Source organism: Cnephaeus nilssonii (assembly GCF_951640355.1).
Source record: "Cnephaeus nilssonii genome assembly, chromosome: 14".
Taxonomy (NCBI): Eukaryota; Metazoa; Chordata; class Mammalia; order Chiroptera; family Vespertilionidae; genus Cnephaeus; species Cnephaeus nilssonii.
In genome coordinates this window covers 71182262-71200873 of record NC_137085.1, presented here as the reverse complement: position 1 = coordinate 71200873, position 18612 = coordinate 71182262, and the positions used below count along the sequence as shown (strand labels likewise).

General features: G+C 43.5%; 1 protein-coding gene across 2 annotated transcripts in view; it reads right to left on the bottom strand.

Moving 5' to 3' along the window:
• LOC307111483 (F-box/WD repeat-containing protein 12-like) overlaps positions 1-18612 on the bottom strand; it is an 86783-nt gene that overhangs the window by 28405 nt on the left and 39766 nt on the right. The window contains exons 10-11 of one of the 2 annotated variants that reach the window (XR_013814581.1): positions 14118-14227; positions 13845-13922 (exon numbers count right to left, since the gene is read on the bottom strand). Coding sequence is in view for 1 of the 2 variants with exons in the window: in XM_079791444.1 (XP_079647570.1) it covers positions 13903-13922; positions 14118-14227 (130 nt within the window). In the remaining variant the exon portion in view is untranslated. Of the gene's footprint in view, positions 1-13676; positions 13923-14117; positions 14228-18612 lie in introns of those variants that run through there. The other variant, XM_079791444.1, reaches the window with a different exon arrangement.

Here is an 18612-nt window from a genome sequence, read left to right as displayed (position 1 = left end):
TAGGGGCCAGCAGTTCTGAATTGTGAGAGGGATGTCCAACTGCTGGTTATCCCATGAGGGGTCCCAGATTGGAGAGGGTGCAGGCCAGGCTGAGGGACACACTCCCCGCTGCCCCCTGTGCACGAATTTCGTGCACCGGGCCTCTAGTATATATATAAAGCCAGCGACCAGAACGCGGTAACTACTGGTCGCTATCACGCCCACTGCAGCCAGCAAACCAGCCTGATGGGGGTTGGGACTAGCCAGCCAACCTCCTGTGGCCCCTCCCCCTAGTCAGCCCTGCCTCTGATTGGCCTCTCCCACTGGGTTTCCCCAAACTGATATACCATCAATGAACACAGAAACAACCACAAACATCACCATGGGGGTGGAGGTTGGGGTCAACCCACCAAGCAAACAGCCCAGACTGCCCAAAGTACTACCAGAGTAAAAGGAATCCAGCGGGGGTTCTATCTCATTTCACTATCTCTTGCTGCAGACTTACAGATTGGTACTGGCCACCAACTAGGACTCGGATCACACTTGTAAAGAGTGAGGAGGCCGCACAGTGCTGTAGAGTTGCATATAATGGGAGGATGTGAGGGGTACAAAGCCTGGACTGAGTTGGGACCCAGAACATGTATACCTTCTCAAATTCCCTCAACCACTTTCTCCCTTGGTTGGCATCCCATCTGCATCAGGCATTCCCCACTTTGAGAGATGACTGAAGTACACATTGCAGCTACCTAGGTTGGCTAATGCCCAGCATCTGAGCTAAGACATCAAAAACTACACTCTCAGAGTCAAGGAGATTAGGATGTAAACCCACCCTCTCCCCTGCCAAACTGCAGGGAATTACAGAAGGCAACCTTGGTGTTGACCACAACAGATGAGCTGAGAACTGTGATTCTGATCCTGCACTGGATGGATTTGTACTACTGGAACACATACCTTGGATTGGCCAGACCTTCAGACTGTGAACGGGGCGGGAGGCAGCCTCCATCATGAGAATCCTGTATCCCCACATGGCCACAAACACTTGGCATCATCTAGATTTCTATACTCCATCCCCTTTTTGTCCAGCCTAATTGTGTAAAGTGATATGTCTTTATTTTGTGTGATTACTAATATTTTGAGCATGTTAGCCTATACTTTCTTCTCCTGTAAATTAAATTTCCTATTAGCTCATTTTTGGAGCTGCTGTCAATGGCATGTCTTTGAATTTTGGTGTCACTTGTACAAAGGATTTAAATTATTTGGTTAGGGGTTTTGTTTTTATATATTTAATTCTGCTTTAAAAATTTTCTCTATAATCTTAAAATTTTGTTTAGATCCTTTACACACAAACTTATTTGTTTGCAGGATAGGAGGAAGGAATCTGATTTTATTCCATTTGGGTAGCTAGCCTTACCAAATCACTTACTGCAGCATTATTTTTCCATTCTTATTTGAAATGTCACCTATATTATATACCAAATTTCCAAATATACATGGATCTGTTTCTTAATCTTCTACTCTGTCTTTTCATGCACTAGTGCCACTTTGTCTCAGAGCTAAAGTTTAATTTTGTCTTCATAACTCATAAGGCAGGTCATCCTCTAGCCTTAGAAAATGTACATATACATTTTATAATCATTTTTCACATTCTATTTTACTAGTAAAACTGTTTCAACTTTATTGGTATTGCTTTCAATTTATGGCCCCTTTACAATAACAACTCCACCTATGTATTCTTTAGAAAAGCTTGGTGTGTTTTCTCCATGAAGTTTTTTGTTAAAGATAATTTCAAGAGATCCAAGATGGCTGCCGATGGGATGGCAGGCTGCTAGATCGTGTGAGAGTGAGAGATCGAAAGGAGAGTGCATGGACGTGCGGGGAGTGTCTGTGAGTGAGGGACAGCTATACTCTAAGGTACTGTTGGGGACTGGCGGACCAGCCCCCCAAGACCGGGCAGCCTCGACTGCAGCTGAAATCTCTCCTGGAGCTGCCGGCTCTGCCGCAGAGGCTGCACCATTTTGAAGAGGAGACGGCTGTGATCGGAACCCCAACCTTACCTTCAACCGGGGAGATCTCGGATGCCACCCGGGACCTTACAACCAAAATGCTCAGGGACCAGTTACCTCAGCTGCAAATCCACAAATGCCGGAACTCCAACCTCCCTGACCACGGGCGCCTGGGAGGTCTGCTCAAGGGGTGGGTGGGGGGGGGGGGGCGGGGGGGGAGACAAACACGTGAATTCACGGATGGGCCCTGCACCTTCTCACAGAGCAGAAGGAACAGCTGAATCAAAGAGCACCCACTGGAAATAGTGAATTAAAAACAGCCGGCATTGCCTAAAGAAAGGTGAGATTTGGGATCCAGGCTGGAGGGAGAAACGCGCGCAGTGGGAACTAGAGCCTCAGAGAAAGACTGCCCCCCAGAAAATTCGTGGCTATAGGGATCAGTGTAGCCCTCGAATGTGGAAGGGGGTCCACAGGGCGGCTGGCAAAAGGGGATTCTAGGTATTAACCCACAGCTGGACTGGACCCAGAAAGGCAGCCTGAAGTACTGTTCCAGCTGCGCAGTCCCTCACAGAATTGAGCACAGAGCCAGAGTAGAGAGGCCTTTCAGCCCAGGATATTAAGACAGAAACACTGCCACCCAGGGGCTGTAGCAGAAATTGACTCGTGTGTGTAAATACAACTAAAAACAGACTGAGAACGAGAGCAGAGAGATCCCGCCTGCTTGAAAATAGGGTTGTGGCTTACGACACCAGGGAACTTCAATATTGAACTTCAATACCTGCAAGGAAAAAGACGTGCCAAGCAGAACAGTGGAGGAAGTGAACGACCTCCACTACTTCACATTTTTATTTTTTATCTCTTACTTAAGAAACTAATTATTTTTCTCTCACTCGATTTTACCTTATTTTTTTATTATATTTTTAACTATTAGTATTAGTACTATTATTTTACACTTTTTTAGTTTTATGTTACTTTTTCTTTATTTTATTTTATTTTGGGATTAGTGTTATACATTCTATTCTGATTTTCCCTTTAGCATTATTTTACTCTATCTCAATTTTTCCTTAATTCCAACACTCTCTTCATCACTTTTCCCCTTTTTTGTCCTGTTTCTCTTACCTAGTTCCTGCTTTAGTTTTTCTCTACCCTCTTTTTACTTAGTTAAAAATTGATCTTACTCATACATCTAATTTCCTCTCCCCTGCTCCAAACCCATACACACTTCTCTCTTTGCTTTCTTCATTATCCAGATTTTTTTTTCTTTTGCCTCTTTCTTTCTGTCTTCTTCTTGTTTGTTTATTGGTTAGTTTTTACATTTGTTTTTTGATTGATTGTTTGTTTTTGCTTCTGTTTTTCCTCTCCTCGCTTGTTCTCTTCTTCTACTAATAGCTTAACTAATTCCAATCACCAACTCAGGCCTATCTACTCTCTACCCTCCTTTTCCAATAGTAAACAAATACATAGATAGATTAAAGAAGGAGGAAAATTATCTTACCTAATAATAGACAAATATGTAAATTGACGGTACCTTCGCTATGCCCACAGCCAATCAGAGTGAGTGAGTATGCAAATTAACCCACCAAAGATGGCGGTTAATTTGCATACAAAGGCAGGCGGGCAGCACCATGGCCTGCTTCCGGGGGTACAGGTAACATCAGGAGCGGAGTAGGCCCTGGCGCTGCCCACCCCATGGCCGGGGAAGTGGTGGGTTGGGCAGCACCAGACTGCACAAGAAGGGTCCTGTTCATCGCCACCCTGGGGAGGCAAGGCCGGACTGCCTAGCCGCTCCCAGGGTTCCCTGGGATCATCACAGCCCCGGGGAGGAGAGGCCGGACCGCCTAGCCACTCCCGGGGGTCCCTGGGATCATCACCGCCCCGGGGAGGCGAGGCCGAACCTGCCTAGCCGCTCCCGGGGGTCCCTGGGATCATCCCCGCCCCGGGGAGGCGAGGCTGGACCGCCTAGCCGCTTCCGGGGGTCCCTGGGAACATCGACGCCCCGGGGAGGTGAGGCCGGACCCACCTAGCTGCTCCCAGGGTTCCCTGGGATCATCGCTGCCCGGGGAGGCGAGGCCAGACCCGCCTAGCCACTCCCGGGGGATCCCTGGGAACATCGCCGCCCTGGGGAGGTGAGGCCGGACCCACCTAGCCGCTCCCGGGGGTCCCTGGGATCATCACCGCCCCGGGGAGGCGAGGCTGGACCGCCTAGCTGCTCCCGGGGGTCCCTGGGATCATCACCGCCCCGGGGAGGCGAGGCTGGACCGCCTAGCCGCTCCCGGGGGTCCCTGGGAGCATCGACGCCCCGGGGAGGCGAGGCCGGACCCACCTAGCTGCTCCCAGGGTTCCCTGGGATCATCGCTGCCCCGGGGAGGCGAGGCCGGACCGCCTAGCCGCTCCCAGTGTTCCCTGGGAGCATCGCTGCCCGGGGAGGCGAGGCCAGACCCGCCTAGCCACTCCTGGGGGATCCCTGGGAACATCGCCGCCCTGGGGAGGTGAGGCCGGACCCGCCTAGCCGCTCCCGGGGGTCCCTGGGAACATTGCAGGCAGGGGGTTGCTGAGACCCAGACCTGGCCTCTGGCCACAGATTCATAGCTTCCCGGAGACCAAGGGCAGGGATCTACCTCATCTGCAGAGAGACAGAGGTTCTGCAGTGGCCCCAAGACGCCGGTGAATGGTGAATATAGTCAATAGTGTTGTAATGATGGTATGATGCCAGGTGGATACTAGAGCCCTGCCAGGGATCAAGGGGCATGGAAGGACTCTGGGCAGAGGGGCAAGGACCCTCACCCCTGAGACGGGGGTTGAGGGGTGGTGCCACCTCAGTGGAGGGGTGCTGCACTGCAGGGTACTGAACTGACTGATGTGATTCAGAGAAGCTCCCAGTGCTAACGGGCCTCGCTCAGGCGGCCTTCACACTTCAGAGGCAGTGACTCCTGCCTTGACCCAAAAGCAAGCCCGCGGTGCCCTGCCCCATGGCAGAGCATGCCTAGGCAGTGAGTGCGAAGCCTTCCACCTGCTCCGGAGAAGCGGGGGCAGTAAAGAATGGGGGGCAGGGGACGGGGAGAGGAAAGAATGTGGAGCATCCGCAATGAAGAGGTGCTCGAGAAAGAGGCTTGGAAGCCTGACTGGAAAGTTTGTTCTGTTTGCTGGGCAGCTTCCCCTTAGGAAGCGCAAAGAGCATGGCTCTGAGGGCTTCCTGTGTGCTGAGTCAAGTTCCACAGCCAACTGGAATTGGCCTCAGTTTCCTGGTCTGTAAAATGGATGAAGCATGTCCCAGTGCCTTCACTGAGCTTTGATGGCCAATTGAGATACTATATAAAGAAAATGAGGGAAGAAGTGAGAAAGAAAAGGAAGGACAAGCAACACAAAAGAAAGACTGAAAGGAACCTGTAAACCCATTGTCACTTAAATAGGGAATATAGTCAATAGTGTTGTAATGATGGTATGATGCCAGGTGGGTACTAGAAATATCAGGGAACACTTTGTAAAGTATATGATTTTCTAACCACTATTCTGTAACTAATATAAAACCTGAAACCAATACAAAATAATATTGAATGTAAAGAAATGAAAATTGGAGTGAAATTTTTATAAATTTCAAAGTTTAAATAAAAGCTGTAAAGGAAGTAAGGGAAGAATAAAAATAGTGTTTTTCATTTTAAAGAGTTGTCTTTCTATGGTGCTTTTATACTTTTCTAAGTCATTATCTCATTTTAATTTTGGGGCAACTTAAAGATAAGATAATTGTTCCCTCCACTATTCAAAGAAAGGAAATCTTGGTGTCTGGTCCTAATGATTCAATCATCAAGCCCTTATTGTAAAGCAGGGTTAGTAAAATTTTCTGTGCAGGGTCATATCTATACTAATAAAAGCCTTGGGGGGGTGATCAGGCCAGCAGGGGAGAGTATTTGGGGGCAATTAGGCCTGCAGAGGAGCAGTTAGGTGTCAATCAGGCCAGCAAGGGAGCAGTTAGGGGGCAATCAGGCAGGCAGGTGAGCAGTTAGCAGCCAGTGGTCCTGGATTGTGAGAGGAATGTCCAACTGCAGGTTTAAGCCCGATTCCACAGGGATCGGGCCTAAACCTGCAGTTGGACATCCCCCGAGGGGTCCCATATTGGAGAGGGTGCAGGCTGGGCTGAGGGACACCCTCCCCAGTGCACGAATTTCATGCACCGGGCCTCTAGTAAATATATATATATATATTTGTATTTAGTTTTTTACTTTTATTCTTATACACCCATTCTCATTCTACCTCCTCTATACTGAATTGTGGCTATTTCCCCATTCATTCAATTCTTTGATGTTACCTCCTGGAAATAAGCTCTGCCTCCTCATATTCATCTGCTTTTTGTTGTTTGTAGGTTTGTTGTTTGCATTTTTTGGATTAGTTGTTCTTTTATTGGAGTTTTCTCCCCATATACATATTTTTCCCCTTTTTTTCTTCTCTCTCTTTTCTCTTTTACATTTTTTCCGTTTCTCAATATAATTTTTGCACTCTTATCTATTTCCTAATTCTCTTTTCTCTGGTGGTCACCTTTATTTACGGGTATAGGTATTGTGAATACATTTGTGTTTGGTGCCCTGTGCGTTGTGTCTTGTTGTGTTGTATTTTGTGCCTTTAAGTCAACACAGAAGAGGGACAGCTATATAACCAGACCCCAGAGAGGAGTGATCATAGGGAGACAAAGAAACAGCCTGCAGACTAAAGGAAAGAAGGAATCACCAGAAAAGGGAGTAAATGAAATGAGGCAAGCAATATGACAGAGAAAGAATTCAAAGAAATGGTCATAAGGTCACTGAAAAGGATGGAAGACAAATTCAACAATATGTGTAAGAACCAAGAGGAAATGAAGAATCAAGAAGAAATGAAAAATGACATCGCTGCAATAAAGAACTCAATAGAAAGCATCAACAGTAGACTAGAAGAAGCGGAGGACACCATCAGAGAGCTAGAACACAAGGTAGGAAAAAATACCCAAGCAGAGCAGCATCTAGAAAAAAAAACTTAAAAAACAGAGGAGAGCCTAAGGGACTTTGGGGCACCACTAAATGAAACAACATCCACATAAAAGGGGTGCCAGAAGGAGAGGAAACTGAGCAAGGAATAGAAAACCTGTTTGAAGAAATAATGACAGAAAACTTCCCTAATAGCGGGAAGAAAAAACTCACACAAGTCAAGAAACTCATAGAGTCCCAAACAAGATGAACCCCAAAAGATCGACACCAAGACACATTATAATTAAAGTGGCAAACATCAACAACAAAGTAAGAATCTTATAGGCTGTCAGAGAGGGACAGAAAGTTACCTACACAGGATCTCCTATCAGACTAGCCACTGATTTCTCAACAGAAACACATCAGGCAAGAAGGGAATGGAATGAAATATACAAAGTCATGCAAAGCAAGGGTCTGAATCCAAGAACATTGTACCCAGCAAGGCTATCAATCAAAATTGAGGGTGAAATCAGGAGCTTCACAGACAAAATAGGACTAAGGGAGTTTATTACCATCAAACCAGCAATGTAAGATGCTAAAAGGGTCTGCTATAAAAGGAAGAAATAGGAAGGGAAGAAGGAACACAGGCATAAAAAATAAAAATGGTGACAAACAAGTACCTATTAATAATAACTTTAAATGTAAATGGATTAAATACCCCAATCAAAAGACATAGTGTAGCTGAGTGGATAAGAAAACATGACCCATATATCTGCTGTCTACAGGAAACCCACCTTAGAACAACAAAGGACTCATACAGACTGATGGTGAAGGGATGGAAAAAGGTATTTCAGGCAAATGGAAATGAAAAAAAAAGCTGAGGTAGCAATACATATATCTGACAAATTAGACCTCAAAGTGAAGGCCACAACAAGAGATAAGGAAGGCCACTTCATAATACTAAAGGGAGCAATCCAACAAGAAGATATAACTCTGGTAAACATATATGCACCCAAAGCACCCAATACAGGAACACCCAAATACATAAAAAGTACTTCTGGAGGATATCAAAGGAGAGATTGACAGCAACACAGTCATAGTAGGGGACTTTAATACACTACTAACACCACTGGACAAATCCTCTGAACAAAAAATCAGCAAAGAAACAGCAATCCTAAATGACTTACTAGATCAGATGGAATTAATTGACATCTTCAGAACATTCCACCCCAAAGCTACAGAATATACATTCTTCTCAAGTGCACATTGGTCATTTTCAAAGATAGACCACATATTGGGGTATGGGCAAAGTCTCTTCAAATTCAAGAAAATAGAATATCAAGCATCTTCTCAGATCACAATGGCATAAAACTAGAAATCAACTACAATAAAAACAATAAAAAAATCAAACATCTGGAAGCTAAATAGCATGCTTTGAAACAATGACTGGGTTACCAGAGAGATCAAAGAAGAAATAAAAAACATCATGGCAACAAACAACAATGAAACCACAACAATCCAAAATCTATGGGACACAGTGAAAGCAGTCTTGAGAGGGAAGTTCATAGCTCTGTAGGTCTATATAAAAACAAAACAAAACAAAAAAACAAGAAAAGATGGTAATAAATTATCTAACCCTATAACTCAAGGAGGTAGAGAGTAACAAGAAAAGCCTATCATAAGCAGAAGGAAGGAAATGATAAAGATCAGAGCAGAGATAAATGACATAGAGACCAAAAATACAATACAAAAGATCAAGAAAACCAAGAGCTGGTTCTTTGAAAGGATAAACAAGATTGATGAACCTCTAGCCAGGTTCACCAAGAAGCAAAGAGAGAGGACCCAAATTAAAAAAATCAGAAATTAAAGCAGCAAAGTAACAACCGATCCCACAGAAATACAAATGATTATGAAAAATACTATGAACAACTCTATTCCAACAAAATGGACAACCTAGATCAGTGGTCGGCAAACTGCGGCTTGCGAGCCACATGCGGCTCTGTTGACTAATGAGTTTGCCGACCACTGCCTTAGGGAAAAACACTTAAAAACATTTTAATAATGTACTAATGTCTTTAACCTGAAGTCAAAACTTCTGGGTAAGGGTAATGCCTTATGCAGTGGTTGGCAAACTCATTAGTCAACAGAGCGGCATCCCTGTCTTGTTCCCGTTCTTAGGGGAAATGAGTTTAGTTTTTGCCCATTGAGTATGATGTTGGCTGTGGGTTTGTCGTATAAGCCTTTGTTATGTTGAGGTATGCTCCCTCTATTCCCACTTTGCTGAGAGTTTTTATCTAGAAAGGGTGTTGGATTTTGTCAAATGCTTTTTCTGCATCTATTGATACGATCATGTGATTTTTGTCTCTCAGTTTGCTTATGTGATGTATCACATTTATTGATTTGCGGATATTGTACCATTCTTGCATCCCTGGAATAAATCCCACTTGCTCATGGTGTATTATCTTTCTAATGTAATGCTGAATTCGATTTGCTAGAATTTTGTTGAGGATTTTAGCATCTTTCTTCATCAAGGATATTGGCCTGTAGTTCTCTTTTTTTGTGGTGTCTTTATCTGGTTTTGGAGTTAGGGTAATGCTGGCTTCATAGAAAGAGCTTGGAAGTGTGCCTTCCTCTTGCCCACTTTCACCACTCCTGATCGATATAGTACTGGAAGTGCTAGCCATAGTGATCAGACAAGAAGAAATAAAAGGCATCCAAATTGGAAAAGAAGTAAAACTGTCCTTATTTGCAGATGACATGATACTACACATAGAAAACCCCAAAGACTCCATCAAAAAACTACTGGACCTAATAAGTGAATTTTGCAAAGTAGAAGGATACAAAATTAACACCCAGAAATCTATGGCCTTTTTATACACTAATAATGAACTCACAGAAAGAAAGTGAAAAATACAATCCCATTTACCATTTCACCAAAAAAATTAAGATACCTAAGAATAAACTTAACTAAGGACGTAAAAGACCTGTGCTCAGAAAACTACAGGACATTGAAAAAAGAGATAGAGGAAGAATATACCATGTTCATGGATTGATAGAATCAGCATCATTAAAATGTCCATACTACTAAAAGCAATCTATAAATTCAATGCAATCCCCATTAAAATACCAATGGCATACCTACAAAGACCTAGAACAAACTCTCCAAAATTCAGCTGGAATAAAAAAAGACCCCGAATAGCTGCAGCAATCTTGAGAAAGAAGAACAATGTAGGATGGATCACAATACCAGATATCAAGCTATACTACAAAGCCACAGTTCTCAAAACTGCCTGGTACTGGCACCAGAACAGACATATAGACCAGTGGAACAGAACAGAGAACCCAGAAACTGACATATTGGCAGTTAGGGCCAGTATGCTCAATTAATATTTGACAAAGGAGACAAGAGCATACTGCCGGAAGCCAATTCCAGCATGTCATAATTACAAGAGTTTCACCAAAAGGTTGATGAAACTTGGGGACTCAACGTATGTAATCACATATGTAATCACCTGTTGGAGTCACATATGTAATCACCTGTTGGTATGGCTGAAAGGCACTTCCACCAAACCTGAATAGGATGACTGTTTGCTACCAGACAGCTCAGGGCATCTTAATCTACATGTTATTGCCTCCTGTTGGCCAAACACCTGAACAGCCATAGGCTATTCCCCAATCTGACAATGCTTCTGTACCCTAACCTTTGAAGTGTATTATCTCCACCTTGCCTTACGACAAATTGTGTAAATAAAAAGCAAGGGTCCTGAGACAAAGAAAAACTTTAGCTCCTTTAGCTGAAGCTCCTCTGACCCCCAATGCCTTTCAAACTTATCTTTCGTCTTTGGACTCTTATTTAATCTATGCACAGCCTTTCTCCATATTGCTGGAACAGGAACCCCGGCATTAATGGCGTCCCGAATTGGGGCTTTCTGAACCCTTGCAACACCAACATTAGCATACAATGGAGACAAGACAGTCTCTTCAATAAATGATGTTGGGAAAATTGGACAGATACTTGCAAAAAAAAATGAAACTAGACCACCAACTTACACTTACACAAAAATAAATGACTTAAATGTAAGATGGGAAACCATAAAAATCCTACAAGACTCCGTAGGCAGCAAAATAGCAGACATTTGTCGTAGCAATATCTTTACCGATACAGCTCCTTAGGCAATGGAAACTAAAGAGAAAATAAACAAATGGGACTACATAAAAATAAAAAGCTTCTGCACAGCAAAAGAAACCATCAACAAAACAACAAGAAAGCCTACTTCATTCAGGAAGCCAAAAGACATATGAAAACATGCTCAAAATCACTAATCATCCGAGAGCTGCAAATCAAAACAACAATGAGGTACCATCTCACACCTGTCAGAATGGCTATCATCAACAAACGACAAGTGCTGGAGAGGACGCGGAGAAAAAGGAAACCTTCTTCACGGCTGGTGGGAATGCAGACTGGTGCAGCCACTGTGGAAGACAGTATGGAATTTCCTCAAAAAGTTAAAAATGGAACTCCCATTTGACCCAGTGATCCCATTTCTAGGACTATATCCCAAGAAACCAGAAACACCAATCAGAAAGGATATATGCACCCTTATGTTCATAGCAGCACAATTTACCATAGCTAATATTTGGAAACTGCCTAAATGCCCATCAGCAGATGAGTGGATTAAAAAGCTGTGGTACATCTACACAATGGAATACTACACTGTGGTAAAAAAGAAGGAATTCTTACCATTTGCAACAGCATGGATGGAACTGGAGGGCATTATGTTAAGTGAAATAAGCCAGTCAATGAAAGAAAAATACCACTTGATCTCACTCATTTCCTATATAATAAAGAGGGAATATGCTAATTGACCATCACTCCAAAACACAAGATGGCCGCCCCCATGTGGATAGAAGATGGCCGCCACAAGATGGTCGGCAGGGGAAGGCAGTTGTGGGCAATCAGGCCTGCAGGGGAGGGCAGTTGGGAGGGACCAGGTCTAAAAGGGAGGGCAGTTGGGGGCGATCAGGCCTGCAGGGGAGGGCAGTTAGGGGTGACCAGGCCAGCAGAGGAGGGCAGTTGGGGGGGACAAGTCCTGCAGAGGTGGACAGTTGGGGGGACCCAGGCCTGCAGGGGAGGGCAGTTAGGGGTCTCGGCCAGCAGGGGAGGGCAGTTAGGGGCAATCGGGCCAGCAGGGGAGCACTTAGGCGTTGATCAGGCTGGCAGGGGAGTGATTAGGGGGTGATCAGGCTGGCAGGCAGAAGTGGTTAGGGGCAACCAGGCAGGCAGGCAGGCGAGCGGTTGGGAGCCAGCAGTCCTGGATCGTGAGAGGGATGTCCCAGATTGGCAAGAGTGCAGGCTGGGCTGAAGGACACACACACACACACACACACACACACACACCATGCACAAATTTCATGTACCGGGCCTCTAGTATGGATAATAACGTTATAAACTGTTGAAAAAAAAAGAAGATACAGAGGCAGAGCAGCATCAAACAGACTGTCAAACTACAGCGAGAAGGGAGGGGAGAGTTGAGGGGGAGGTAAGAGATCAACCGAAGGACTTGTATGCATGCATATAAGCATAACCAATGGACGCAAGATACGGGGGGGTAGGGGAGACCGGGGGAAGGTCAATGGGGAAAAAAAGGGGACATATGTACTACTCTTGGAAATACTTGAAGCAATAAAATAAAATTAAAAAAAAAAAGATAATTTCAAGATGCCCTGGCTGGCATTGCTCAGTGGTTAGAGTGTTGGCCTGTGGACCAAAGGGTGGCAGGTTTGATTCCTAGGTTGCAGGTTTGTTCCCCAGCCCCAGTCAGGGCACATGTGGGAGGCAACCAATCAATGTATCTTTCTTACATTGATGTTTCTCTCTCTCTCCCCATCCTTCCCTTAAAAAAAAAAAGAAAAAAATCAATGGGAAAAGTATCCTCAGGTGAGGATAAAAAAAAAACAAGATCATTTCAAGATATAATTTCTGCTGTTACTGTGATGGGATACTTTTCCTATCATATTTTCTAATTATTGATACACTAATTTTAATATGTACATAACTAATTCACCAATCATGAGGAATTTTGCTTTACTAATTCTAATTATTTTCTTGGGTTTCTAAAGATAATATATTTTTAGAAATTATGGTTAATATACCTCTTTCTAATATTATTAGAACTCAGTTTTGTTTTGAAAAAGTATTACATTTATTAGCACCTCCAAGGTAATAATTATGGTGGTGATGTCACCCTTACATTGTTCCTAACGTCAGTGGAAATGTTTCTAATTATTAAGCATTATTGCTGTTTCTTTTAGATTTCCTTTATCAAGAAAATTATCTTCTGCCCCTATTTCATTGAGATTTTATTTCTACTTAGTCCATCTATCTTAAAATGTTTTCTAACTGTGTATGTATCAAAGGCACTATTTTTTAAAAAAAAGGAATTATTGAATTATAATTAGCAATTACTATTTTAGAACTCGTAAAGACTTCACTTGTGGTCAACTGCTAGAGATAATATTTTAATGTTTTATAGCTACTTAATACAGAATATCTTGGGCTACATTAGGAGTTAATGAAAGGATTTGAGGAAGGCTCACAGAGACCCACCAGCTTGCTGTTCCTCCTGCTTACAATTAAGAACTCTGAAAGATATGCCACTACATCAGTCAGGGCTTCTGGGTGGGCAAAGTCCAGGGGCACCACTGTCAAAAAATACAAAGGTCTCCCTACAATTATATGATGCAGAGCCATGAAACTCATCTACATGATAGCAAGAACTATTTATTAATGTGTCTAAAGCACATTGCACAAGAAGATAAAATACATTTACTTACATATTTGAACAACAAACATGATTCTGTTACACCCCCAGCACTTTAAGCATGGGCTTTCTAGTTCCCCATTGGGCATTCTCTCCTTTCTGCCACTTACTATCTGAATAGCGCTGGGCACTGGAACATGGGCCAACAACAGGTTAATGACTCTCCTGTTACGTTTCCTGTTCCTTGTCTGAAAAACAGAGAGAATCATTCCTGTTTTATCGGCTTGCTGTGAGGATTTACGTAAACTCAAATAGCACAGTGCCCGCCCCTAGAAGGCATTTGAAAATTACTTCCTTTCCCAATGTTGATTAAAAGATCATTTTAGTCTGTATATACACAAGCTAGTCACCAAAGTGAGATGATCTTTAACCAATGCAGTTACCTTGGTCTCGTTGCAGTTGGAAGTAGTATGACCTTAGAATACTCGTGCCAGTGTTTCTGGCTTCCACGCCCACAATGCTCATGCTGTCACTTTCCACCTGGGTAAATCCACTGTGAAGGGAAGGACATGCTGCATGTTAACTTGAGACAAGGACAAATGTGTAGGCAATAGGGCCTTCACACACATCCTCATATCTCCTCCACCCAGCCACATTTGAGGACCTACATTCATTTGTAACAATTAGCAAATACTATCACTTCTGCAGTGGGAATATCAGCTTTGGACCCTCCTGGGAGTAGCTGCCTGAATCACAGTGATCCTGACTATTCTGGAAACTTCTGATCTAATATTGGCAGGTCTGAGTCGTTTCCCCAGCATTTAGAACCATCAGTTCCTGATCAGTCTCAGTGAAGATATGAACACAGCAGCTAATGAGGCCACCGTTCTCTGTGATGTTACCTGTGTCTGCCTAGACAAACGTAAATGTGCTGCTCTGAGGCATGAGAGAAAATCGAAGCAGGTATATAGAAAACCAAACCAAACTAGGCAAAAACGAAATTAGAGAAGGACTTTGTGCTTCCTACAGAAGCCCGACTGTGAGCTATCGACTGCTTCTGGAATACTGCTGCTCTGGCCTTCATGAAATACCTTTAGCTTCAAGTCCATGCTGACTCACTAAGTTTCTTCAAGTAGCAACTAAAGTTCTATTCAACTTAGAAATTAATATCGAGAGTGGAATGTAGCAGTTTCCAGACTCTCAGGGGCTGAGCAGGGGAAAGCTGCTCCCCGATCCGTCAGCCAGCCAGTGAACACCGTGATTTGGGGGCAAAGAAGGTTGAATTTGCATCTGCTTCCTCTCTTTAGAATCATCATTCCTCCTCTTTAAGTCTTTTTTTTTTCTTCAATTGATTTTTAGTAAATTTGCAGAGTGGGGCAACCATCACCATGATACAGTTTTAGAACATTTCCATCACCCCCAAAAGATCTGTTGTGCCCCAGCCCATTTGCTCAGTGGCAAGAGCATTGGCCTGCAGTCTGAAGGGCTGTAGGTTTGATTCTGATCAAGGGCATGTACCTCAGTTGCAGGCTTGATCCCCGACTGGGGCACATGCAGGAACAACTAATTGATTTGTCTCTCTCACATCGATGTTTCTCTCCCTCTGTCTTTCCCCCTCAGCTTCCACTCTCTCTTTAAAAAAAAAAAAATCAATGGGGAAAAAAAATATTCTCAGATGAGGATTAACCAAAATTAAATAAATAAATATTTAAAATAAATTTAGAAAAATACCCGTTGTACCTATCTGCAGTAAATCCCATCCTATTCTCAGCCCCAGGCAGCCACTAATTTATCTTCTGTTCCTACAGACTTGCCTCTCCTGAATGTTATATAAATAGAATATACAGTTCTATCTTATACATCTGGCTTCTTTCCTGTAGCACAATGTTTCTGCATTTCACCCATGTTAAGTGTATGTCAATGCGCCATTCCTTCTTATAGCTGAGTTATATTCCCCTGTATGGATGTACCACAGTGGATTTATCCATACCGGCTGGCATTTGCACTGTTTGCACTTTTTGGGTTGAGTAAAGCTGCTCAGAACATCCCGTGCAAGTCTTTGTGTGATGTGTGTCTATTTCTCTTGAGTAGATGTGAAGATTCACATAAAGTCTGGGTGTAGATGAATTTATTTCCTTAGGTACATACGAACCTTCCTCTAAAGTCTTTGTGTAGACATATGTCTGTTCCTCTTGGGTTGGTCCTAAGGGCGTGCTGCTGGGTTGCTGGTAAATTTATGTCTAATACACATTTTCTTTGGAGAATCAGAATTTGTATTCAGAGATGACAACATTTTAGGAAACTGAAAAGTTCCTAGAAAGTTTTGGTTATTTCTTGCAGTATTCACTAAGGTGCCAAAAAAGGAGATAAAATGTTGCACATCTTAGAACTTACAGGGAACAACAGCATGAAGCAAGATTTCTGGGTTTATTATTGCCAAATGAAGCTCCCGAAAAAAGAAATTACCACTCAACCAAGGATTTCTGGAGGTATGTGTTGTAAATCAGGGAAGGGGCATAATTTGAGGCCATGATCCATTCATTCTGGAGTCCTGATTAAAACACGTTTTTGAGATGTGCCACTCACCTGCCACATTGAAAATAGTGTCACTTCAGCAGATGGACGTGTTTACAATTTTATAATGCATGTACCACAGTGTTTAAAAGCACATGTGAAATGGAAGATTCCAAAGTTTCTACTTGCTTACCATGACGAGAGCAGTGCAATACAGCGAATGGATGTATGTAGCTTTGTGATGCACACAGTGCGGTGTTTAAAAAGACTTATAAAGAAGTTTCTAGAAGTGCTACTTGCTTGCTAAGTTGAGAACAGTATTATGTCAGTGAGAGGATGTCCTAACTACTGAGTATTGCAGTAAAGAATGCAACAGAGCCGAAACTGGTTTGGCTCAGTGGATAGAGCGTCGGCCTGCGGACTGAAAGGTCCCAGGTTCGATTCCGGTCAAGGGCATGTACCTTGGTTGCGGGCACATCCCCAGTGGGGGGTGTGCAGGAGGCAGCTGATCGATGTTTCTCTCTCATCAATGTTTCTAACTCTCTATCCCTCTCTCTTCCTCTCTGTAAAAAATCAATAAAATATATATATTTTTTAAAAATGCAACAGAGAATTCCGTAAAGACACAAATAAAAAAGAAACAGCACATTTGTGAGGCCGAAAGCTAAGCACAAGCCCCCGAAGGCTGACCTGAACAAGGCAACACGCACAGGCGTTTGCATGCAACTCCCCAGAGAGGGACGGTATCCCTGCCCCTGGACGGAGATCATCGTTATTACTGACAGAGGGGCTTACTTCACACAGGCTGGCCTCGGGTCACAAGCAGACACAGCAGAGCGAGGCCACGATGCCTCTCCCAAATACAGGGGAACCTGGGCACAAATGTATCCTAGTGTGAACTAGCAAAAGTACAGAACTTCACCACCTGCCAATGTGGACATGGAACGGCAGGGCTCCCAAACACTTTGGTTCAGCCCAGACCTCCAACTTCCAAGGAATTTAATGAGGAATTCTGAGTGAAGCAGTTGTTGGTGCTAATGCTTTTCAGAATGCAGAGCCCTGAGTTGGCCTTACGTTTTGTTTAGAAAGTTGAGAGGGTTAAAAACTACCTACAGACCAATGCTCCTAAAATTTAAGTTGACACTCTACTAATTCTTAATCTTCCCAGAAAATTGTATTTATTTACTGAAAAGAACTAAGATTCTCCTGTCTTAGGAATTTCCTCTAATAATTGTCTTCAAACAACTACTGATTTACAATTAAAAAAATACGTAGTTTTGTTACAGAAATCTGTACTTTTTTAAATATTTGGTTTGGGGCATTGTATTTTTTCATTTACGATTATAAGATGTTTCATGGGCACAGACAACAGTGTGGTGATTGTAGGGGGCAGAGGGGTGGGTGGAGGTGGAAGAGGGTATGGGGGAATAAATGGTTATAGAGAAAAATAAAATAAAAGTTAAAAATAAATAAATAAATAGCTGTGAGATGTTTGTCACAGGAGGCTGGATTTACTGCATACCTCCTGACAAGAAACTGACAACTATCCCAGAGGGAATATGAACTCTGGAAGCCCTGTCCTCTTTATAGCACTCTGGCAAGAAAGCTCGTAAGTGGTTCCAAACTGTTAACCTGAAAGCATGATGCAAACTGCATTCTTTCAGACTTTCACAGTCTTGCCCCCACGAACACCACCCCCACACACACACACACGCACACACACCAGGGCCTGGTAGTGAATTCAGAATTGTGTGGGTTATGCAGGGAGATAAGACTGGGCTGCAGGGCTGCAGGCCCCATCGGACTTCACTGGGCATCCCTGCGGGACTTTGGGCAAAATAACGACACCTTTGCACCCCCACTGCATCGGGGCAATGTGGGTGATGCCAGCTGTGGGTGGTGGTTTCAGACATTAAAGGAGACCGGGTGGAGGACGCAGAACATCTTTTTTGAAGAGAAGGAAAGAGATTCTGACCAGTGCCTTTCGTTGGGTCCCCAAGTAGTGAGGGGCAGGCTAGGCTAGGACTCCAAGTCCCAGTCACATTCTTTCCAAAGGAATCCTTAAAAAGGTACTGCGGGGGATAAATGCACCCCTATGCTCATAGCGGCACAATTCACCATAGCTGAGATTTGGAAACAGCCTAAGTGCCCATCAGCAGATGAGTGGATTAGAAAACTGTGGTACATCTACACAATGGAATACTACGCGGCTATAGAAAAGAAGGAACTTTTACCATTTGCAACAGCATGGATGGAATTGGAGAGCATTATGCTAAGCGAAATAAGCCAGTCGGAGAAAGATAAATATCACATGATCTCACTCATATGTGGGATATAATGATCAACACAAACTGATGAACAAGAATAGATCCAGAGACAAATGGCAGGGGAGATGGAGGGGGTGGTTAGAGAGCAACCAAAGGA